Source organism: Anolis carolinensis, chromosome 1 (assembly GCF_035594765.1).
Source record: "Anolis carolinensis isolate JA03-04 chromosome 1, rAnoCar3.1.pri, whole genome shotgun sequence".
Lineage (NCBI taxonomy): Eukaryota > Metazoa > Chordata > Lepidosauria > Squamata > Dactyloidae > Anolis > Anolis carolinensis.
Genome location: NC_085841.1, coordinates 38,835,904 through 38,861,616, shown reverse-complemented (window position 1 = coordinate 38,861,616; position 25,713 = coordinate 38,835,904). Strand labels below are relative to the sequence as shown.

At 39.1% G+C, this 25,713-nt stretch overlaps 1 protein-coding gene across 2 annotated transcripts in view; it reads right to left on the bottom strand.

The window, feature by feature from the left end:
- Positions 1 to 4,692: 4,692 nt before the first annotated feature.
- ephx1 (epoxide hydrolase 1) overlaps positions 4,693 to 25,713 on the bottom strand; it is a 29,273-nt gene continuing 8,252 nt past the window's right edge. For both annotated transcript variants that reach the window (XM_062972775.1, XM_062972767.1), the window contains 9 exons: positions 22,254 to 22,344; positions 20,611 to 20,801; positions 16,882 to 17,062; positions 15,969 to 16,196; positions 14,637 to 14,766; positions 14,242 to 14,456; positions 10,757 to 10,865; positions 7,510 to 7,635; positions 4,693 to 6,356 (listed from right to left, as the gene is read on the bottom strand). In XM_062972775.1, the coding sequence (XP_062828845.1) occupies positions 6,143 to 6,356; positions 7,510 to 7,635; positions 10,757 to 10,865; positions 14,242 to 14,456; positions 14,637 to 14,766; positions 15,969 to 16,196; positions 16,882 to 17,062; positions 20,611 to 20,796 (1,389 nt within the window). In that variant the 5' untranslated portion in view covers positions 20,797 to 20,801; positions 22,254 to 22,344 and the 3' untranslated portion in view covers positions 4,693 to 6,142. The remainder of the gene's footprint in view (positions 6,357 to 7,509; positions 7,636 to 10,756; positions 10,866 to 14,241; positions 14,457 to 14,636; positions 14,767 to 15,968; positions 16,197 to 16,881; positions 17,063 to 20,610; positions 20,802 to 22,253; positions 22,345 to 25,713) is intronic.

Sequence of the window (25,713 nt, the reverse complement as noted above, 5' to 3'; positions counted from 1 at the left end):
CAGCAGCCCCCTGTGGCTGGAACCGGGCACAGCCTCCAAAGATGCCGAAAAGATGGGGAAAAGCCTATATCTGTCTGTCTTGTCATTATTTAACTGACATTGAAAGTTTGCTATATATGTGTTCTGTGATCCGCCCTGAATCCCCTTCAAGGTGAGAAGAGCGGAATATAAATGCTATAAATAAATAAATGAGAGAGCAGGCCTTCTCGATGGCTGCCCCCGACTTTAGAGCACTCTGCCCAAGGAAGCCAGAATGGCCCCTCTTAGATGTGCTCTTTTTGCATCCATTTAGGGGCCTACAATGGACCACACTCTGTTCACCAAACCTTCTCTATCTGTACACAGGAAGTTAATATTGTTTATGTACAAGATAAGCATCGTGGATGGAGGGCGATTAATAAGTAATTAAATGATGATGATGATGATGATAAGCATTAAAGGATGTTTGCCTAGAAGGGAAATGAAACTAGACTCAGCTAGAGCGCATAACCCAAATGCTAACCTCAGATGTTTGAGGCTTCAACTCTTGACCTTTATGCCTCATTTACAATGGAATGAACTAAACACATGAAAGAATTCCATGGCAGTTATGTAGTGCAGTTCATTCCCTTCATCTGTAGCTGGCCAATGCAAACCTTTAAGAATCAATCAAAAAGTTAACTGAGTGTGCAAGCTTTTGAGTTCTCCCAAATTTTTTCATCAGAAGAGCAATAAAACAGCATGGAAGGAGTGAGGAAAATCATGAAAATTAGGCTAGAGTCTACAATCTATACCCAAACACAAGACTCAATGAATAAGTCACTTTGAGATGCCATAGTATTTCTGATTTCTATATATAGATGAGAAAACTGACTAGTGAAGAAAGCTGATGGAAATAAAAATGAACTCATTTGAAATGTGGTTTTGGAGAGTCCTATGTATACTTAGCACTGCTAAAGAAACCCCAATAAATGGATTGGCGGACAAATCAAGATAGAACTCTTACTTGTAGCCAAAATGAGTAAACAGGCTGTCACACTTTGGACATACAATTAGATGACCTGAATCGTTGGAAAATATTATGCTCATAGTCAAAGGCAACAGAAAGAGGAAGACCACATCACAAGTTCAAAGCCAGAGCCCTGAGTTTGCAGTAGCTGAGCACAACCAATACAAGAAGGTATATTGGAGGGCTCTAATTTAAGGTCAACCTGACAGCACATAAGAACAAGATGCTACATGGTGCTGTGAGGCAAAGAACCAGTGACTGGCTCTTTCCTTTTCTGAAAGTATAAAGGGCTGTTGTTACCTAAAGGATATCAACACAAGTTCTTGGGTAAGGAAAGAGCAAACGTGAAAACTGATAGCTTTTTTTTACTTGTAATTGTGCTGCTTGTTAATATAATCCTTGTCCTGACATCTCAGATGGCTAACAACAAGCACAGGTTTGTGACTCTGTGAATGGGAAAGGTACACAGTGTCCTTGCAGAACGGGGAGGGTTTAAAATGGAAGGTCAATATTCTAAAACGGGTAGTCTCTCAGTGACCTCTTTTGACAGAGCAACCCTTTGAATGAAGCTGGAATGTTAACGAGAAGCTGGCAGCAAAGCCTAAGCATAGAGACTAATTAGTGTAGTTTTCCAATGGTGAGGAGCAGTTGGAGCTAATTAGTATGAAAAAGGTTAGGAGAAAAACCCTCACTGCGAAATAGAAGAGAACAGGAGAAGAGTCTCTTTTTACGTTTTTTCCATGTCTCAATTTTGGATTATGTTAAGGCACTGCCTTAAAAGGAGAGAACATTCAGAAATTCACAGTTGAGAGGTTTCAGAAACCTTGGCTCAATAAAAGGTTGCTCATCAGATTTGTATTCCCTAAATGCAAGCACCTTTTTGAAAGACTCGGTTTACAACAATTGAAGGACAATGCTGCTTGGTAGGATACAAGTAGTTCAATATAAGTACCAGTAGTGGTAGTTGTTAGTGTTGTCCACTCAATTTCAGTTTTTACAAAGGCCTCTCCAGCAACAAAATGCTCGTAAGGGGAAATGCTAGCAAACTCTAGGGTCTTCCAAAATAGTCCTGGGCGGCTGCTTTAAGCCTGCAAGTCTCCTTTTTTCAGATTGAATGAAAATCTAGGATAGTAAGGAAGACCACTTAAATGATAGATTGACTCAAGGAAGACATAACACCTAAATTTGCAAGACTGAATAGAGCTGTTGATGATCAGGGCTTTTGGAGGTCATAAATCAAAGCAGTTGTCATAAATCAAAGCAGGCCTGATGGCAAATAACAATGACAACTCTGGAGGACATCTTATTCTAGACACCATGAATAAGATAAAATGTTCAAGTTTTTTCAATTGGTTGCCCTAAGATTATATATAAGAAGAAGACCAGAATGCAGAAGGGTGTTTTCCATATTTATCCATTACATATTTAAAGTACCCACACTGACATAATTTGCTATGTCTTTAATGCTTTTAATGTCAAGTATGAGGGCTTTGAAATGACAGAGATTCCACATTGAGATGTGATTGTCTTATAAAGTTGGGTCTCCTGATGCTGCCACCCCCAAATGCCACTTTTAAGCCTCATAGCAATTTCCAGGTTTTTTGAAAGCAGTGGGACCAGCAGCAACATGTCCAGCTATTTTCTTTTAGCTGGACACCCTACAGTAAGCACCTGCAGGAATCTCTGGTGGTCTTTGGGATGTGCCTAAAGATGACATTGATGCACTGCATCCAGCTGGAACCATTTTTGCTGATCTCCTGCTCTCTGACAACCTGGAATGACTGTGTTCAAAGTTGGGGGCTGTGCGGTTTATAAGGTGGACTTGAAGGAAGCTTTTGGATGTTGTATGGTTACAAAAGAATTTTGACCTATGCAATGTCTGAAAAAATGAGTTGGACTTATGGCATAGTCAATCACTAACCAGGATGTCAGCTTATGTTTGAAAGGAAAAATTCTTGGTATGTATATTCAAAGTTTAAATTGAGAAAATCCTTTGCTTGCTTGAAGGACAGAACATGATAAATATAACTGTAACATTTCTCTTTTTTATGGTGATCGTTATATGTTTTACCCCTTAACCATCTTGACTTACACATAACAGCTTCCAAGTAATCAAAAGGGTTTACATTAAAAGGAAACTTTAAGCTAGCTGATATATTTGTCCCCACTTCCCAAACCTCAAAAAAAGATGGTTAAAGCAAGTTAGCGTAAGAATGCAACAGAATGTGTGGTAGGTTTTCCCCGTTTCCTGTGACTGGCCTCTTCTTGCAGAAGCAGGCTCTTCCCTTACCCACCCCTCAGCACACGCTTATACTGGAAAAAAGGTCTGGCAAATATCACTTAACTTCCTTTCCACTTATTTTGTCTGTGTTATGACAGATCAGTCTACCGGGGAACATTAATTTAAATTACTATATAGCTATGGTCCTTGGCTTCAACAGATGTTGGTGTGTACATTGTAGAACATTCATAACTGAAATACAAGAGCACATGTGAAAGATGGAACAAAAGAAAAGCCGATTAGTCACTAGAAGAGCCAGGAAAATGTCTGGGTAAACTCATAGGCAAAGGGGCATGATGACATCAGAATCTGTTGAGTAGGAGGTAGTGGTGGTTGCATGCTTTCAACTAATTTCTGACCTAAAAGGAACCTATTACAAGGTTTCTTAGCAAAATTTGCTTAGAGGTCATTTGCTTTTCCCTTCATCTGAGGCTGAGAGTGAGTGACTTGTCCAGTGTTATCTAATGGGTTTCCATGGCTGGTATCCAGAGTTATAGTTCAGAGCTCAAACTACCACACCCTGGCTCTCAATGTATATAACCAAGATAGAGAAAGAGAGATGTCTAGAAAAGTACTTGAAAGCCTCAGAGAGAAAAAACGGAGGGGGGAATAGATGTAAGAATACATCAAACAACACTCCAGAGATTACTGTTCTTGGATTGTGGAATAATGCTGTTAATCACCAATAATACATGTTGTTGATGTCTCCTCTCCCACCTATCCTAAACTCCACCTTTTACTTGCCACAATTCCCCCAACTTGTCCATATCCTAGCTAGTGGAGAACAGGTATGGAGGTGAGGGGTAGAAAAGTACCTGGCTATGTTTATAGGTTGAGTCACTAACAGGAATGTCACCCAAGATTATTATAGATACCTTAGAATCTTACAACAGATGCACAAAGCTTGAAAGTTATTTTGGACTTTAATTCTCTGAATCCCTCAGCCAGCATGGCAAATTCTGGTTGGGAGATTTTAATAATAAAAAAGAACATTTTCTAGCTTTGGAAAAAGTTTGCTTTCTGCCTCCTTTAGCTGCTCTGATGGCTACAGTCACCTTTGAATCACAAGATCCCAGCAGCAGAACACCGAGGATGGAATATATAGACTTTACACTGCATGACCTTAGGCTGGAGGGATGCTGAGATAAATCACTCAGCAACTGCCAGAATCTCTTCTAAAACTGTCCCTTCGGCTACAGAAACCTCTGGTTCACATCAGAGCAACTGAAGAAAGTGGAAGCTGAAAGGTTTTAGTTTAAGGATTGAACATGAATCTAACATGAATTGCTGCAATAGAAACACCAACACAAATGAAATAAATTTCACTAGCTATGTTGTTTCAGAATCAAATGAATCAGTAAAGCTATGCCATTATATATCATTAGAACCCAACCACTAGAACAATCTGATGCACATTAGCATATTTATCTTTTAATGTATAATTTATTTCATTTAGAATAATGAAATATACAGATCTGTACATTCCAAAAGGTTGCTTACTATGATTTTTAAAGTTAAATGTAGGCCCCAGAGATGGGGCTGGGTAGGCTATGAGTACTTGTTCCTATAAATGCTGCCCATAAATTGTTTTACAAAGGAATTCTATGCATTCAATAAAACAAAGGGCAAATGTGAAAGTTGTACTCACATTTGTAATTTTTCAGCTGCTAGCTGCATGCTGTGGCTTATGGGTTATTAAGCAGAAAGTTCATTCTTATAACAGATTTAAGAGAAAATATTTCACAATTGTTCATTCACAGTGAAATCCTAAACTACTTCACAAAAGGGCTGCTCAGGAGCTGTTATTGTTATGTGATATGGCAGCCCTCAGAATGTTAGCGAAAGCTCTCCTGTTTGCAGATCCTTCCCATTTTATGATGGATCATGGCTGGATGAGTGATGATGAACTGACAGTAAGATGTTCAGGAAGGAAACCAGCGATAGGGCCTCCTTCTCAGGACATCTTCAAAAGACCATGGACAGCTATCTGCTGCAGATGCTTCAACTGGAGATCCTGCATATAGCAGTGGTCAGACTTGATGGCCCATGTGGTTCTTTCCAATTTTTATGGTTCTTAAGATTCTAGAATTTTAACTCATTTTCCCCTTAAAAATGAAACAATCACAACAGAAACTGATTCTTTGTCTATTACCTGACACATGGCTGAGGAACAGACTAAGCAAATCAGTTTTTCTAGATGATTGCTTCATGTCCTAATGTACCCAATAAGCTATTTATAGAAAAGCTTAGTAATCATTATATACACACATTAGGTAAGTGAGCATCCCTCAAACCTTAGTTAGTTCAGCTGGGGTTGAAAAAACAGTTGCTTTAAAGTGACCTGTTGAGTTCCAGGATGGAGATTTACCTTCCCTTCTCTTGTATCTGTTTCTAGTTTGTAATGCCACTGATGATGGCAGAAAGTAGCCTTCTCATTCTTTATAAGACAAATGGACAACCTGTGGCCCACTTGATGTTGAATTCCAGTCTCCATCATCACTGGCCATTGGTCTTGGTGGTTGGGGCTGCTCGGAGGCAGAATTCATAGACTCCCCACCCCATCTCTGCAAAGTACTATGTTGACGGCGAAATAATAAAAGCTAAAAGCAGGGACTTCTTCATTCACAATTTAGTCTCCGCTATTGTGCTCTTCTAGATCATTATGAAGTCAATTTGAAAGAATTGAGTCATTTTTTTCTTCTGTCATTGCAGGATAAGAGACAGAGCTATAAAAATATTACTTTAGGGCTATAGAGGTAATCACTCTAAATGCAAGAGGGTTTTCTCATTTCTAATCTCAATTATAATAGTGTGCAAGGTGAGGTGAATATAAGCTTGTATTTCAACAGTCTACACTTTAAACGAGTTATTCTTCATTTTGAAGTGTTCCCCTTTTCAACTTTCTCCACAAACTGCTGAATGTCTGCAGCAAGGAGCTCTGGTTCTTCAAAAGCTGCAAAATGACCACCTCTGGGCATATGGTTGAATGAAATGATATTGACATGCATTTTTTCAACCCAAGACCGAGGAAAGTATGTAACTTCATGTGGAAACAGAGCAATTCCTGTAGGAACTTTCACAGGCAACCTGTAAGTTAATCAAAAAAGAAATGTCATACACTGTGTGTCCCCACTTTGCCCAACAGATTTCCTTGAAATACAGTTTTCCCCAAGATGGTGGCTTTGTGTTTGTTGGGTTGGCTAAGGATCACAGAGAGTAGTACTTCATCAACAAGTCTAAACTGATTCATAATGGAAATTAGTTTTTCTGTGGGTTTAAAAGTAATGCTGTACCCATCTACTATTTAGATTGTCATTACAGGAGAAGCTCTGACTGTAACAAATATATTTCTGCAAAAATACTTTCTAAAGAATTACATTACCTTACAGCAGAAAAGCTTTCCATCTTGGGCCTAATGTTTTAACCAAATGACAGTCACATGAATAAAATACTGCCTTTAAAATACATGCTTACAGCAAAAGAGACAAATATAGTAGTAATAGTAGTAGCAGTAGCAGCAGCAGCAGCTTGTTGTTGAGTGCTTTCAAATTATTTCTGATTTATCTTCCTTAGAAGCAGTGCGTTACCTGCTTAAGGACACCCAATAAGTTTCCATAGCTAAATGGGGATTGACATCCCAGAGCCATAGTCCAGCACTCAAACCACTACATCCTATGGGTCCACAGTAATCATTTTGCCAAACATTATTTTTCAGTTTAGCCTTGGCTAAGCCATGAACTTGATTTTTTTAAATCTAGAAGCATATCATAGTAGTGACACTCTTACATTGTGAGACTGCTTACAAAATTGCTGCAATGAGTGCATGAATATCAATTCCTTCGAATAATTAAATGTTTCTACCTAAGCAGCACCATCTTGGACATTTTTGGCATTGCAATAAACTAGAACTTTGCCACATTATCATTTTTGGATTAAAAACTCTCAGAATCTTTAAGTCAGCATAGACACTGGTCATATTTGCTGGGATGTTTGGTAAGATGTACTAACCCTTTCCCCCCGGCAATCCTTGCAACTTTCATTAATGTGAGCACATTTTCTTAGCCATTATTGATGCTCACTATATGGCTCAGAAGGCTCTAAAAACCCAGATCTTACAGAGTCACCAATAATACCTTTATATTTCCCTCCTATATGGCATACAAGAATAGATCTGATAAAAATGCATCAGGACAGAGGATCCATGAAGGAGCACTAAAATGAGGAAAAGGGAGCTTCTTACTCTGCATATTTATTTTTAGTGAAGAGCATCCCCACATTCTCTTTGTAAAAGCGCATTGAAGAAACCATACATCCGGAAACCCAGTAGATCATGACATTTGTGAGAAGGTCATCCAGAGTAAACTTCCTAAAAAGATATTCCAGAGAAAGATATATTAAATCTCAGTGAACTTTTAAATATAGCAGTTGATTTTTTTTTCAGTCAATGGCTGGTGTGAGTCACAGGGAATGAATAGAAATATATTTTTCACACCAATTTTCATCCTTAACAATTTTCAGTCACATATATAACTGGACCTTGACATGGACTTGTAGGCAACACAGTAAGAACTTCTCTTTCCACTTCTAAACTTATAAACATGGGCCCCATATACAAGATCAGTTTAACGCAGCTTAGAAGCAACTTGAAACTCTGACAATGGCAAAACACACACTGCCAATATGCATTGCAGTATGGATTAAATGCATTACAGCACATAGAAGAAAGTCACAAGAAAGACTAGGTTCATGATAAATGTAATCACCTTCCTGGCCTCAAGCCAGTTCTAGACCTGTCACTCTAATCACACACAAAATGAAACTGGTTCCTTTCAAACCGGTTCCAAACTGACCTAAGGAGTCAGAGTAAATGTGCTTCATGTGCACTATAATGAAAAATAAGAGTATGGTGTATCAACTTTAGGACAGAGTAGGTGATATTTTTTGGGGTGCAGGCACTGACCACCCTGAATTGACCAGCACTACTTCCAAGCAGCCCCCGTACCGCTGAATCTGCAGCTTTGTCAATAGATTTCCCTTTAAAACAAGCCTTCTTTTGAAGAGTGCTTTAAGGAGGCTTTTGGGAGGGTGATTCACTTTAAAATTCCAATATACACATGATATGCATCTTGCATTAAAGACATGCTGTGATATTCTTCAGCAGCACAATAAATTTGACAAGGGGAGGACAAGGGGTTTATGATAATGAGGACCTATGGGCCTCATGTTGTCCACCTCCAGTGCTTAGGAGAAATATCTGTCTGATCCTTGCAGCAATGAAAAAGAGTGGAAGAAGAAGTACAGATGACCGAGGTCTCCCCACTCCATGGTTTTATTTAAATAGACTGGATAAGGCCAGTAAGTACAGAGCAACTATCTGGGTAATTAGAGTTATGCTGCTGAAGAGCTGAAGGGCCATTTCACTGATGCTCTATAGTGCTATGACTCTAACGGGGGAAAATTAAAGAAAATAGAAGAATAAAACAAGGCTTTTTGGTTTTTATGTCTTGGATTTCAAGAGAAAATGACTCAAACAGGTTAGTTACAACTGATGCCAGGACATTTGAGTATTAAAAACAACAACAAACACAGTACAGCAACAAATAGTACAACTTCCTGATACATTTTCCCCATCTGGAAGAATTATAATATAAAAAAAAGATTGACAAAAAGTTTGGTGGTGCTACACTTATCTGGATAAACCCTGCATTAATTTTAATAGTGGCAGAGTTATTTTTATATTCCCAAACTTTACTAACAATACTTAAGGTTTTTTTTTCATGTCAGGAGCGACTTGAGGAACGCAGAAATCGCTTCTGGTGTGAGAGAATTGGCCGTCTGCAAGGATATTGCCCAGGGGATGTTTGATGTTTTACCATGTTTGGGAGGCTTCTTTCATGTCCCCGCATGGGGAGATAGAGCTAACAGACTGGAGCTCATCCCGCTCCCAGTCAGCAGTCCTGCCAGCACAAGGGTTTAACAATCCTTAAGTAGTGTCAGACATTAACTATAGACTCCTTGGATTTCTGAATACAAATCCAGTGCTGTCTGTATAACCTTGGTTTTACATAGGACCATCTTTCCCTTTGGAATGTATTTAGCTTTTTTCATTTTGGAGGATTTCAAGATGATTTTTCTTTAAAACAATACCTGCACACTGGTGCACCTAACAAAAAACAGTTCTGCCACCAAATCTGGCAGCACTCCTGTGTGCGTGTGTATGTATAAAACAGGCAGGGTCATGTTGCCCACTCCTTCTATAAAGAGGCTGTGAATCAGAGTTCTTTTCAGTCTTCCTTCCATTCTTAATTCAATGAGTCAGCACTACAGGGACAACTCTTGCTGCACGTTTAGTCCTCTTAACCACAGACAGAGTATGTTTTTGTTAAGCTGCTTAGAATATGCACATTCAAAACGAGTATTAATAAGCTGGCACATATCCAGGGGGTAACCAAGTTTATAAAACGTCTGAAAACTAAGTCCTATGAGGCATGCCTTAGGGAGCTGGGTATGCTTAGCTTGGAGAAGAGAAGGTGGAGAAGTACAATAATTGCAATTTTTGAAAAGATAGAGCCTTTTTTCTGTTCCTCCAAAGACTAGACCAATGGATTCAAGTGATGAGAAAAGAGATTCCATTTAACCATCAGCAAGAACTTCTTTACTGTTTGACAGTGGAACAGACTGCATCAGAAAGTGGTGAATTCTCTTTGGAGGCCTTTAGAATATTCATGTCAGGAATGCCTTGGTTGTATATTCCAAAATAACAGAAAAGTTGGACTAGATCCTTATGGTCCTTTCCAATTCTAAGACTTTAGGAAAGATGAAACTTAAAAGCTTAAAAATAAATACTGTATTTACTCAAATCTAATGTTCACATTTTTTGGCTAAATTACCTGTCCAAAATTAGGGTGCGCATTACATTTGTGTCATATAGTAATCTTAGTTCTGAGCCATTGCCAAAGGGGAAGCCACTTCAGGAGCACCTGGAGCTCCTATTTGAGGGATGTCATCTCTAATTTAATGGCCATGGCTCAATGCTATGCAATCCTGGAATTTGTAGATTGATAAGCCATCAGCATTATTTGGCAGAGAAAGTTCAAGACCTTTTAACTACATGACTCCATGGCATTGAACACAGGCAGTTAAAGTGGATTCATTCTACAGCATAGATGCATCCCAAGGTTTTCTTTTCCATTGCCAGAAGCTTTGGTGTTCTAACACTTTTGTTTTTAAAGAAGGAATTATAAGCATGCAGTCACCTTTTTTGGCCAAATTACAAAGAGCACACTTTTTGCTACTGCACATTACATTCACCAGCAAATCCTTTTTTTTGGTTTCAGAGTTTAGAAAACTGAGGTGCATATTAGATTCGATGGTGCATTAGACTAGAGTAAATACAGGTAAATCTATCAATACTTAGAGTGGCTGACCTCAAGCAAGGAAAGGTCAATATGTATCTGTATATTGAGGCTAGGATGAATGGTACCTACTTTTCTAGTCCTCCATCTTCCAGATGCTGAAAGCTGATATCAGTCCATGTAGAAAACTTCTCCAAGATGTAAGCAGCCAGTCCTACAGGAGAGTCATTCAAGGCACAGCCTAAACAGGAAAGAAAACAAAGGTTCACTTCCAATTCATCCATTCTGTCTCAAACACAGGGGCTACTTAACAGTTACCACTTAAAACTTGCTAACCAAAGAGTTGTGGCAAGACATTTTTGTAAGAAGGCGGCATCAACACCCCACCCCCAAATATGTCAACAATATTAGCAGCTTGTATAGCCTAAAGTAAACAAACACTGCTGAAACAGCCTTGAAGATTTGCTTTTAGGTAACAAAAGAGAAAAATAGAGGCCTAAGACTGCAATTACAGCAGCCTATTTAGAGGATACAATATTGAAAGATATAGAACTTGTGCATCTTACTTTCTAGATGAAGAACAGTCATTTCCCTCCCTTACACTCACTCAGGTTAGTGTCTATATGGGATATTGCTAAGGGGTACCATGATTTTATCAGTTATTAAATAATAATAATAATAATAATAATAATAATAATAATAATAATAATAATAATAATACTTTATTTATATACCTTCCTATTTCCCCAAAAGGACTGAGGGCGGTTTCCAACATAAGCAAAACATTCAATTATCAACAGGAGACCATACAACAAAAGTAAACATCATAAAACAAAAACATACAATCCTGCTAAAACAACCACAAAAAAATTAAATCCAGTTTCAGTCTACTCCATCAGATGAGTTCAAAATACCAATGGCCAGAATACCAAAATGGCCATGGCCAACAATGAAGGGCTAGGCAGAGGCTAATGCGACAGAATATCATAGGGCCAGGGAAGTGGATAACGTGCAGAGCAGGGTCCTGGTTGACAACCCGGGGGAGGGGCCTAGGACTAATCATGCTCAAAAACCTGCTGGAACCACCAGGTTTTCAGGTCCCGATGGAAGGAGGACAGTGTAGGACCCAGCCTGATCTCTCTGGGGAAGGCGTTCCAAAGTCAGGGGACCACTACCGAGAAGGCTCTCTCCCTTGTCCCCACCAACCGCGCTTATGACAGTGGCGGGAACAAGAGGAGGGCCTCCCGGCAGATCCCAGGGCCTGCGCCAGTTGGTAAGGGGAGATGCGATCACGAAGATAGGCAGGGCCCGAACCGTTTAGGGCTTTGTAGGTCATCACCTGCACATTGAATTGGGACCAGCAGCTTATCAGCAGCCAGTGGAGCTGTTTCAGTAGGGGCATTGTATGCTCCCGATAGTTAGCTCCAGTTAAAAGCCTGGCTGCTGAGCTTTGAACCAGCTGAAGTTTCTGGGCTGTCTTCAAGGGCAGCCCCACGTAGAGAGCATTGCAATTATCCAGTCTGGATGTAACCAAGGTGTGGACCAATGTGTTGTAAATGTTGTAAATGTGGCCATGTACAACTTCTCGAAGTAAGGTCACAGCTGGCGCACAAGTTTTAACTGTCCCATTGGCCCACCAACCACTGGAGTCCATTTACAGAGCCACTCAACAATGAAGAGAAACTCCGACTTAAAGAGTGATGGCTATTATGCAGACAGGCCCCCTTCCTGTATTGATTTACAGAATGACACACTAAATTCTTGTGGTGAAGCATAAACAGATTTATGAAGTTTATTTGATCTAGAACAGGAAGTTTGCTCAGATATTAGGAGAGGTTCAGACTCATAATGGTTTCAGAAGATTATCAAACTGTTTCCTTAAAAGAGAATGGTTTACAGGAGAACAGAAAGGTTTCTAACATCCAATTGTTGAACTGGAGCAGCAAAATGTCTTCCCTTTTCCCCAAATATACTGCTGCATATATATGTCCTGAATGTATTTTGCTGCCGACTACAATTTGTGGGTCTTAGGGTTCTAGGGCTTTTAAAAGTAAATCCTGCAAGTCTAAAGCAAAGTCTCCTTGCTCTAAATGTTCCAATAGGACAGAAGAATGTGGCAATGATGTGGTTGAGAAAACACAGTGTGGTTCAGAACACAAATAGATTTAATCTGCCTAACATCTGATGAATAGCTGATGTTAGCAAGTGGCTTAGCAAGATAAGAGTGTCAGTTCAGTATCTGATGAACTCTGTACTGAAAGACTTTTCTTTCAAAGAAATAAAGGGGTGAAAGAAAGCACACAGTTACATGGCTAGCGTATTTATCTGACAATAGAGAAAGTCAGGCTCATAGTGATGGTCGCTATGGTTAACCCTGTGAACCCAGATACTTGATATGCTTGTGTAAATGTGAGTTATCAAATGGCAGGTTAGAATCCTAAGCGTTTGGAGAGATGATTGAGAATGTTGTCCATGAAATTCCACCTATTTAAGAAAAGTCCATATTAATGGCCCAGGTTGCTCATGGACTGTCCTTACAGGGAACCAATCATTAGTGTGTGGTTAGAAATCATGCAGTATGTAGGACTCACATGGTGCATGGGAGTTGGTTTTATGGTCCATGGACCCTTCTAGCTACCCTGAAACAACCACTGCTATTCTCGGAAGTCACCAGGAGTAGCCATTCTCAACTAGAGCTGTTATAAGATATAAACAATTGCCTGACACTGGAAGTGTTTTGTTTCCTCAAATGGACAATTCTATGAGCTGCCTTTAGAGCAGTGGTTCTCAACCTATGGGCTCTCGGATGTTTTGGCCTTCAACTCCCAGAAATCCTAACAGCTAGTAAACTGTTAGGGAGTTGTAGGCCAAAACACCTGGGGACCCACAGATTAAGAACCATTGTTTTAGAGTCATATTACTGAAAAAATGGTGCCTTGACTTCTGAAAATGCCTGCCTTCCAACAGAGGATGGTGTCTGAATCATTGGTAAAATGAGTGAGCCACCTGAGGAGGACAACTCATCCTTCCCAATGAGCACCACCAAGAAAATCAGAACTGAAGAACCTAGCGACCTCTAGATGCTATTGATCTATAACTTCTATTACCCCAAACTAGAACGGCCAAGGTTAAGATGGGAGAGGTAGTCTAACAACACAGGGAGGACCAATATTTCCCAAGCTTCCTACAAATAATGGGTCTTATTATCTCTGTGTCTAAAGAAATGTCAGTTCTTGGGGGAAAGGCCAAGAACGTGAAACAAAGGACTTGAAGATGACAGTTTTGGTGTAAGGACCTATGAGGCCATGAAGCCCTTGCTTGTTATAAATGTTTATGGTCCTTGTCTCCATCTATGCTCCACTTGTATATATGTAAATACATTAATCGAATATGCAAATTAAAAAACCACACTAATCCCCAAGATATCTTCACCAAAAGTTAGAGCAATCCTGGAGTAGCTCAGGAATGCTGCAATATCTGACTGCTTTACGAAGTTGGCAATATGGAACACCACTGTTGCAAAAATTATAAATGGATGACTGGAATACTTTTGCAAAATCTAATATTTGTAAGGACAAGTGAGTGGGATGCTAAGTATAAGGACAAACACTTCTTACCTGCAGTGTCAGGCTTTGTAGATTGTAGGTGAAAATAACCACTCTCCATCAGAAGTGTTTTTAATATTTTTGTTTTGAAAGGAAACATCCCACGGATATCCTCCGGCTGGAAACCAAACAGTCTTGGGAAATATGGTCCCAGCAGAATGGACAGAAATTCCTTAATTCCCATGGAATTCACAAATGGCATATTTATGTGAAGGCCTTTCACATGGCTAAAACAGTTTGTAAAAAGAAGTAGAATTGATTATTCACAGAGCTTGGACATTTCATTTTGTTGGACTACAACTCCCCAAATGGTGCGGCTACTGTGGCCAGCTTGTTGGGAGTTCATTGTAAGAAAAAAAAAGAGAGATTTTTACAAGCTGTGGCCTATCAAAAAGACAAACACTCACCTAGGCGCTATCTGAGCCAAATTGGTACATATTGCTGAGCCCCAGTCCCCTCCTTGAATATAGTACTCATGGAAACCTAGTCTGAGCATCAGTTTAGAGAAAACATGGGCAGCACACACCGAATTAAAGCCTGAAAAAAGGAAAAACCATAAATTAACATCACTTTTCCGCAATGTAGAAACCCACATTCCACGAAATCCTGATTTACCTATTACCTATACTTGACATTGACAAACAATTCTGTCCTCCAGTTATGTCAACCTTCACCTTATTAGGTAACATTTACAAGATTGGCACTTGTAACATTCATAGGTTGATAGCCTTATTTTAAAATATATTTTCTTTACCATCTTAGCATGTATTTCTTAATACCTAGACAGGGAGAGTAATTTGAACATCGGATTTACTGAAGCTGAATGAAACTTCTTACAACGAGAGGTATCTCCTGCTCATTGAGTCTGTTTTCCTCCTTTTCATCATTTTAAAATTATATATTGCATTGATTTAACCTTGTGTTCTTTAACTGAACTATTGTTTAATTGTTTTTAGTGTCTGTGTTAATAATTTTTTAAACTGCAGCTTTTTTTCAAAATGCTTATGATCTGCCTGGATCCTATTTAGGGAGAAAGGAAGACTATAAATAAAATAAAATGTATTCCCAAGTCCCACTCCATAAAGTTGGGAAAGAAACTCTTTGTTTTCTCTTATCACTGATCAGAGATAGAAGTACATTTTCCATAGGCAGTCCCCATTGTTATCTCTAATTAATGGACAGAGACTGTGGGCACTTCCTCACCTGGTATTTTTTCCATCCTCATGCCAGAAATTCAAAGAGTGAAGCCCTGCCAGGGCATACAGTCATTTTATTTGGCATAAGCTTTCCACTGGCACATGAAGAATTATGCTGTAGTTCACAATACCTTGTGCTAAATAAAACTATGCATTGTAAACCATTAGATGGTTTACAATGCATAGTTTACTTAGATATAGAAACCCAGGGAGTGGCCTTACTCTACTGGAAGTGTGCCTTCCAAATTCACTGACCTCCTAGAACTCAATGGGTCTCATTACTTTAGATATGTATGTATATGCATTATGTGAATAGAAAATTTAAATGCAGCAAAGCTAGCATATTATCAGACATTGTTAGAGATATATTGGCCCTGTTTGGATTCATCCATTGCTTTTGGATCACTCTTTCTGAAATGCCTCAGAGTGTTATCTGCAGGGAAATGCATCAGGAAGGTAGTAGAGCAACTCGTGTCCTGCCCATAAGCTTCTCATAAATGAAGAGTTGGACTAGATATACAATTAGGTCCTTCAAATATAAACCTTTTTTGTGAGGTGCCTCTGAAAAGCCATAACCAGGGATGGAAGGGCAAATTACTTCAAAAACAAGATTGCTATTCAGGCCATGTCTCGCAGGGTCTGTCAAAAGAGGGATGATTTTGTAAAACTCATAGACGGATCCAGGCCAACCATGAACCAACAGCAATGGCTTTGCAGACTGGCCTTCACCCAACTGTGAAGGTTTCACATGAAGAAAATGGACATCAATTCCTATAAAAGACAAAAATACAGATAAAAGTTCAAAAGATTAGGCATGGAAGATTTAACAATTAGTTAGAAAATTCGTGTAGTCCAATGGGTAGAGTGCTGGTTTGGTACAGGTGAACATCCCTTATTGAATTGTTTGAGATATTTGAGTTTTTGTTTATTTTAGAACACCTGTATTTTCATATATGCATGGAACAAGACATCTTAGCGATGGAACCCAAGTCTAAATACTAAATATAGGGCAGCAGGTTTTGATTGAATATTAGGAGGAATATCTTGACAGTAAGAGTGATTCAGTAATGGATCCAACTGTTCTAGCTAAAGATCTTGCACTGAGCAAAGAATTGGATTTGATGGCAATGAAGCTCCTTCCACCTCTATGATTCTATAAAGTCATTGCTTTACTTTCTCATGCTGAGAAAATAGTTTTGTTCCTGTTACAATGTTTATTCCAATTTTTAACTCAAACCTTTAACAGTGTTATCATTGAAAACCAAGTTGTTTTCTTGCATGGATCCGAGTCTCCAAATTACCAAAAGTATCCCAAGTCAGATCAGTCAATCAAATATTCCAAACCACTAATGGAAACTCTCATAAACAAATGGAATACACGGAATAACACAATGTTTTTGCTTAAAATGCAAAGAAAGATTTAAGATTTAAAGAAAATATGGTATCAGCAACAAACCTTCAATCTTCGTTTTGAATTGTGGGAATTTGTTAAGAACTTCCACTTGCTTTTTCCAGTCGAACTGGTTTCTCCAATAAGAGACAATCTTCTTAAGATAAGTCACATTAAACCCATAATGAAAGCAGCTGTCCTCTAACGGCTCAGTGTATCTCACTTCTTCAAGCCTTCTGTGTAAGTACTAGAACACAACAAAGGTGTGCAAAGGAAAAGAAGGTGAGATCAAAAAGTTACGATCTGCCTCTATAAGTGAATCGGATATAAAAAATGAAATAATTGTCTCTTTCAATAAAGTCAACAAAATCGATAATATCTTCATTTATTATTGACTTAGATGAAGGGCTAGAAGGCATTATCATCAACTTTGCAGACAACACCAAACTGGGAGGGATAGCTAATACTCCAGAAAACAGGAGCAGAATCCAAAATGATCTTAACAGACTAGAGAGATGGGCTGAAACTAACAAAATAACTTCATCAGGGAAAAATGCAAGATACTCCACTTAGACAGAAAAAAATGAAATGTAAAGATACAGAATGGGAGATGCCTGGCTCAACAGCAGTATGTGTGAAAAACAAGTTGGACAAGTTAAACATGAGCCAACAATGTGATGCGGCGGCAAAAAAAGCCGCAGGGTTCCGTCCTGGACCCGGTTCTGTTCAACATCTTTATTAACGACTTAGACGAAGGATTAGAAGGCACAATCATCAAGTTTGCAGACAACGCCAAACTGGGAGGGATAGCTAACACTCCAGAAGATAGGAACAGAATTCAAATGAAGTTCAACAGGGACAAATGCAAGATACTTCACTTCGGCAGAAAAAATGGAATGCAAAGATAGTGAATGAGGGATGCCTGGCTTGACAGCATTACGTGTGAAAAAGACTTTGGAGTCCTCGTGGACAACAAGTTAAACATGAGCCAACAGTGTGATGCAACAGCTAAAAAAGCCAACAGGATTTTGGCCTGCTTCGATAGAAGTATAGTGTCTAGATCCAGGGAAGTCGTGCTCCCCCTCTATTCTGCTTTGGTCAGACCACACCTGGAATACTGTGTCCAATTCTGGGCACCGCAATTGAAGGGAGATGTTGACAAGCTGGAAAGTGTCCAGAGAAGGACAACTAAAATGATTAATGGTCTGGGGAACAATCCCTATGACAAGCGGCTTAAAGAACTGGACATGTTTAGCCTGCAGAAGAGAAGGCTGAGAGGAGACATGATGACCATGTATAAATGTGTGAGGGGAAGTCATCTGGAGGAGAGAGCAAGCTTGTTTTCTGCTGCCCTGGAGAATAGGACACAAAACAATGGCTTGAAACTACAGGAAAGGAGATTCCATCTGAACATTAGGAAGAACTTTCTCATAGTGACTGCTGTTTGGCAGTGGAACTCTCTGTGTGATGGAGGCTCCTTCTTTGGAGGCTTTTAAGCAGAGGCGGGATGGTCATCTGTTGAGAGTGCTTTGAATGCGATTATCTTGCTTCTTGACAGGGGGTTGGACTGGATGGCCTACGAGGTCTCTTCCAACTATATGATTCTATAAGAACATCCTCTATTTGGTGTACCTCTTGTTCTCAAATGGTCCCCAACTGCCACAGAATATATTCTTCAACATCATGGTTCTTTGTGATCCACTTTTTTTTTTACTAAATCTTAAAATGTCTTGGTTGCAAGGTCAAGGTCTGTTATTCCTTTGTATTCTCTCAATGTATATGCTGAAAGTATGAGTAGTTAACTTCACATTGTCCTTAAGAGCACCCTGTTCCCTAGGACTATCAAGAACATTTTTTCTTCTTTCTTTATTAAAATTGCACTCAGCCTTAGCTGGCAGACTAGAAATTAAAATAAAATTGAAACACATACAGCACTGCCTTTCTGAGTTCCTACCAGCACTATCTTTGCTTTGGAAGAGGTCCTGAGAAATCTCTCATACTAGACAGTTATAGTGCTGTGATTTCACTTTAACTGCTGTGGTAATGTCTGATGGAATCCGGGGAAATTCAGTTTAGGGAGGATATCTAGATTCCTTCACCAGAGAGCTCTTATTGCCTCGCAAAACTACCAAACCTCAGTATTCTACAGGATGTTCCCATGGCAATTAAAATGGAATCGTGTTACTATAACTATGCAATGTGAAAAAATCCTTAAAGTGGTTGCCAATTGTTGCACATGGATCAGCCATTGCATCATGGAAAGGGGAACATGAGATCACCAGCAGTAGCAGGTGCAAGGCAGGGGACACAGTTCATTAAGATGTCCTAAAAAGCTAACTTTTAAAAGTAGATAGAAAACAATGCCCTATTATTATACTAATAAAGTCACTTTGTTGACACATTACCTTGCTTTTGAAATGCAGCTTCATGCCCTCATCAACTCACTTACAAGCAACCTGTTACAGCTAATTGAGTTTCTTGTAGATTTTTTTTTCCAAACTCTGGTTACTAATGAAATATGTACCATCATTGAAAGGTTGCGATGTTAAAGAGAGAGTAAGCTTGTTTTCTGCTGCTCCAGAGTCTAAGACATGGAATAACGGATTCAAAATACAGGAAAAGAGATTCTGCCTAAATGTTAGGAAATTTTTCCTGGGAATAAAGGTTGTTTGACAGTGGAATATGTTGCCTTGGAGTGCAATGGAGCCACTTTCTCTGGAGGTTTTTCTCACAGAAACTGAATGGTCATCTGTTGGGGACTCATTTTGGTTGTGTATTCCTGTATGGCAGAAAGGGATTAGACTGGATGGCCACTCTATTCTCTTTCAACTTTCTGATTATATAATTTTTTTCAGTGGAAGCTGCATGTGCTCTCCATGCGTCGGAATTACAGGAATATTCTTCTGCTAAGAGGAGGATAGACTCAAATCTTACCTCTCCTATACTAATGCTTCACTATTATGTACACTTTTTATTTTCCAAACACAGAGAGATTCACCAGATGCTAACAGCACACTCCCAGCAATCCCTCTTGGTTGTACAATAGCCATAAAGTGTGCGCATGTGACCACTGCACAAAGAGAGGGAGGGAGGTCGAGAGAGAAATTAGTCTGGCTGATCACACAGCAACCGTGTGAGGACCAGCTGGCTCCATTTGCCTGAGACAGATGAAGTCAGTGCCATGGAGTTTAAAATCAAAGGCTTTCCCTTGAAAACTGAGTACAGGGTCAACAGAGCAGCAGATGTTAAGGACTGGTAAAACTGGATTCCAGTTAGTGAAAATTGTCTTTTCTTTACTCTAACATTTTAAAACTATTACCAGTAAATATACAATGCAAAAAACCAACTCACATTGGGTAGAAAAACACACACAGGCAACTACAGCACATTATTATATTGTTCTCTGCTAAAAACACTTCTCTGAAAAACAGTAGAGTACAACACATTAATATAATATAGCAGTGCATTCTGGATAAATTTGCTTGTAGCAAGGATTGCCAGAAAGGCAATACCTGGTCATTGCATAAGAGCTCTAAGTTTCACTACAGATTAGATTTATATGCCTTTCATGTGTCTGATTTGTTTTAAAAATCATACAAGACCTAAACAACTTTGTTGTGTACTTTAAGCATATTTTACATATCAAATTAATCCATGTTTAAATTGAGACGGTAACAAGCCTGGTTAGAAAGTGTAAATTGAAATGTATTTATTTATGTATTTGGATTTATGTCGGTTGAAATTCTAAATCCAATAACTTGGTATTGCTCCTATTTCTACAAAAGAGTTCCTTACATTGATATCAGCCTCCGAAGTTTCCACCTTGAAAGGACGTATAGTGGCATCTTCTTCCGAATCAGGTTTCAATCCTTTGCTCCACCATCCATCTCCCATCTCAGCTGGGGTTTCCTCATTCTTCTTAATCAGCATCAGATAAATAATGGCCCCCAAGACCACAGCCAACAGTATTTCAAGCAACATAATGACTGCAAAGGAAGGGTTATATCTAAGACATTAAAACATCATTTTGGCCAGAAAGATTTTTACAAATGAAGACATGACAAAAAACATTACAACAAAGCTGTGATAATGTTAAGTTGGAATACCAACATCAATAACACTGCTGGGATAGGAAGGATCCCTGTAGCACCTATGAGACTGAGAAAAAGACATTTATATCACAAACTTTTGGAGTACACAAAATCTTGGGCTAGAAATTTCATTTTCTCAGGTAGATTCAAAAGTGTCAAAGAATCTTTTTATGGTAATACAGCCCAACATATATCTTTGAATAAAAAAAATGCTTATAGCAATGATTGATAGGATAAAAATGTAGGACAGAGGGATTAAGTACATAACTCAGGACTACAAAAATGCTGAAGTTATATTAAATGTATTACAAAATTATACGCTTTGTAGATGAAAGGAATGTTGTGGATGTAGGATATCTTGATTTCATTAAGGTCTATGACAAGTACGTCTATGATAGTATAGCAAAGAAGCTAGTAAAATGTGGGCTAGACAATACTACTGTTAGGTGGATTGGAAATCGGTTAACTGGCACAAGGTTAACCCAAAAGGCTCCTCCTCATCCCAAAGAGAAGTGACTAATGGAGTGCTACAAGGTTCTGTTCTGGGCCCAGTGCTGTTCAACATCTTTATCAATGACTTGGATGATGAAATAGAAGACAAGCTTATCAAATTTGCAGATGACACCAAATCAGATGGGGTAGCTAATACTCCGGAGGCCAGGATCAGAATCCAAAAAGGCATTAACAGATTAGACAGTTGAGTTAAAACTAACAAAATTAATTTCAACATGAAAAAAATGTAAGTTACTACACTTCGATAGAAAAAATGAAATTCATGGATGTAGAATGGTTGATGCCTGGCTTGAAAACAGTACATATGAAAAGGATCTAGGAGTCTTAGGCTTCTTTTACACTGTCCTTATATTCCAGTATCCGATCCCAAATTATTTGCTTTGAACTGTGTTATATGAGTCTCCACTGCCATATAATCTGGGATAAGAAGATATTCTGGGATTAGATCCTGGGATATAAGGACAGTGTCGAAGGGGCCTAAGTAGATCAGAAGCTGAACTTGAGTCAACAGTGTGGTGTGAGAACTCAACAAGCCAATGTGATCCTAGGCTGCATCAATAAGGTTATGATGTGTCTCTTTGTATGAAAGCTATACAGAAAACAATATTTTAAAATAATTACACATTTTAAACTATAAGCAAATAAACTAGCTTCTGAAAGTTTTTATAACTATTCAAAGTCAAAACGTATCACAGGCCATTTATTTCCACTGTTGGCTACTTGCCCAAGGCTAAAAAATGTTAAGAGCTCATACCTTCAACCAGTCAAGGGCCTCATATACCCAACATTTACGTCTTACAATGACTGTATGTCTTAAAATTAATACACACTTACTTCTCAAGTAGCTCAAGGAGTTCTGCCTTCCTTGGAAATGAACAGCTTCGGTTTAATGGCTTCTCACCCGTGGCAAAGGCTTATATACTGTCTGCAGAAGTGGGACAAACAAAAATCCAGCTGATAATGCAACTCATCTTCATTTACTGCCTTCCATCATTTATAATAATGATTATAGCTATAAAAATGTTTAATTGTCATGAAACCTTTTGTAGCGTATGCCTGCACAATATTTGATTACACCATATTTATGCAATAAGAGAACTATTTTTACATTAGTATTGTACTTAAACAAGATCCCAAGCAATAAATGCAGTTTCACTTTAAAAATTCTTAGGTTCTCATCTCTAAGATATGTTGTCTGTCTATTTGTGCCAATTTATTTGAAACATGAGGTAGGCTGGGGTATTGAATGAAAGTCATTTTGAATTGCACATAAATCAAAATGACAAGTCATATCCAAATCAAATAACACTAATAGACATTTCTTCCAGGAAACACACATCGCTGACCACCTGCATTGTCCTTGCCACAGATTGTCCATGGTCAGGCCAGGAATTTATTTTCCCCATGAGAGCCAGTGTGATGTACTGGTTTAGGTTTTAAACAGAACTCCGGAAAATAGGGTTCAAATTCTTGTTCGTCCATGAAAACCCCCGGATGAGTTAGACAAATCACATTCCTCCAGCCTTAAACGAAGACAGTGGCAAATCTTCTCTGAACAAATCTTGCCAAAAAATACTGCACAAGAAAGATGTCAAAATCGATTTGAAAGCAACAACACCACACCAAACTGGAACTCCCATATCAATCCTTTCACTGAGAGATGTTGCCATTCTACCTTCTGTTCAGCCCTGATGAAGACCAGGAAGGAACATAAATTCATAATTGTATATACTCCTGTATAAGTCTGGAAAGTTTAGTCAAAACATTGACACAAAAACCCTGATTTGATTTATTCCTGAGTCAATGCAATCGCTATCTGTTAACTCTTGTCAAAAACGGAATCATTCCTTTTTCTAAGTAGAGTGGCAAAAGGCAAAATCTTAGTCCATCCAAAGATAATCTTAAAAGAAGCACCAAACTCTTCTACTCTCTACCTGCCACTTCAAGCCTTTTTGGGTGTATGGCTGGGACAATGACGTTGCCAGAAGCAGCTGACCTCCAAAGGCAGTTGTGGCTCTTTCTCCTCTCCACTGAATGACCTTTAACTATCTACATGACTGGCTTTAGCACAGCGGGTTAATTACCAGCTGCAGCTGCAGTAAATCTTGTTTGCCAACTGAAAGGTTGACAGTTTGAAGCCGGGTCAGGGTGAGCTCCTGATCTTCAGCCCAACTCCCTGCCTACCTAGCAGATTGAAAACAGCAATGTGAGTAAATAAATAGGAACTGCATTAAAAAAGCAGGGAGGTATTTTAGGCACAGTGTTTCAATCAGAAAAAGGAGGAAAAAGTTTACAAACGGAGAATGCTCTTTGGCAAATAGATGTCATTGTATAATCGGCATTGAATGTTTGCTGTATATATGTTCTGTGATCTGCCAGGTCTGTGGTCTTCGGGGTGAAAAGGCGGAATATAAATGCTGAAAATAAATAAATAATAAAACAAAAACGCTTAATTTTGGCCCCCAAACTTGCCCCCAACTTATACATGAGGTTGACTTATATATATATATATATATATATATATATATATATATATATATATAAATATGGTACATCTCAGATTGTGTTCCATCATGTTCTACAGATTCTGCCTGTCCCTCTAACACAGGCATGGGCAAACCTTTTTTGCCTTGTGGCCAAATTCAGGGCTTGGCCTGGTGGGCTGGGCCAGGAGGGGGCTGGGCAGGGTCATCCTCAGGTTGTCCTCCCTGCTGCTCGCCCTGTCCTTATACATGGTGACTGCCCTGATCCTCCTCCCCCAATCCTTGGGTTGTCTTCTTGGCATTATGCCAGGAGGAGGGCAAGACAGGCCACATGCCTTCCTTGAGCCGTCCTCCTGGCATAAGGATATGCCCAGAGGAGGACGAGACACACGGTGGCTGAGAGCGCTCCAGAGGGCTCTCAGCTGCTACGTGCTTTCCTCCCCCATCTTTTTTGGCATAAGGACATGACGGGCCACTGTGTCCTTCTTCCAAGAGAACAGGGAAAATGAGGAGGGGCTGAAGTAAGAACCCAGGGGGCTGGATTCGGCCCCCGGGTCTTAGTTTGCCCATGCCTACTCTAACATCATTATCTTCCATCCGCAGAAACAGGGCTGGAGATTTCTATTAATTATCATGGAGCCTCTTACTTATCACTCTTCCAGAGGAGCAGCCACAACCACATGAACTTTATATGGTTTCCAATATTTTTAATACAGTGGGATCTCAATTTTAATAAAATAATTCTAGCTATGTTCACCTGTATTTCAATGAGCATTAAACAAAAATATATTAAATCACTCAGTGAGATTCATCTTTAAACTGTGGCATAGCTCCTCTTAATATATACACAAAAGAATGAATTTTCTTAATATTTCATTATCTTGATAAACTTTTAAAATGTGATGAGTAGGGCTGGAGTTATATGTTAATTTCAAAGTCCTTCACCATCTTGGGAATAAGTAATTATTCAAAAGATAATTCTTTAGGGGGCACATTGTTTACAACAATCTGCGGCACAGACTCTCTTGGGCGAGAGACCAAAGCCTTTCTGGTGATGTTTCACAGAGTGAATTCAATGCTTTGATACTCCTTTGGGGTAAATAAGATTTTCACTGAAAAATAAAAGAGGCGTCAGTTTTTGCTATGTTTTAAGAGTATTACACACAAATGGTACAGTACATAAAATGTTCTGGCCTACAGTGATCTCATACTTTGGCCACATTAGAAAAGGTCAGTTCCCTTTTCCTTGCCCGAGAGCGCAAACCAAGAGGCTAATTAAAACAAACCTTCAAGGAGGTTTAGCTTCCACTGCTGTTCACGGCAGGAAAGGGTATCTGAGGGAGTTTTCAAACACAAGGTTTAAATCTCCTTTGGGTTCCTCTGACCCAGTTTGAAGCAACTATTATGAATTATACATCAACATCTAAAATATGTTCCATCTTAATAAAGGTCCACACTGAAACAACTTTTAAGGAGAAAATGACTGATAAGACAATGAAAGAAAAGAATGTGGAGTCAAATATTTACTTTGGAACCAGGAGACTTATTTTATATTAACCACAAAGACAACTGTTTGAAGTTACAAGCTAAGAGGTATAAACAGTAAAGGAGAAATCATTGTTCCCATGAAATGCAGCTGTTTACATAGAGATGTAAGATGTAAAATGGCTTTAGGCCAGGATATCTAAAAGATCTTCTCCTCATGTATATTGTTGCCCCGCACTCCCATCATTGCGGCAGGCAGCCATAGAGCTCCAGAGACACCAGCAAATGTGGCCAAGGAGAAGCCAAGGCTCCCAGCAACAGAAAAT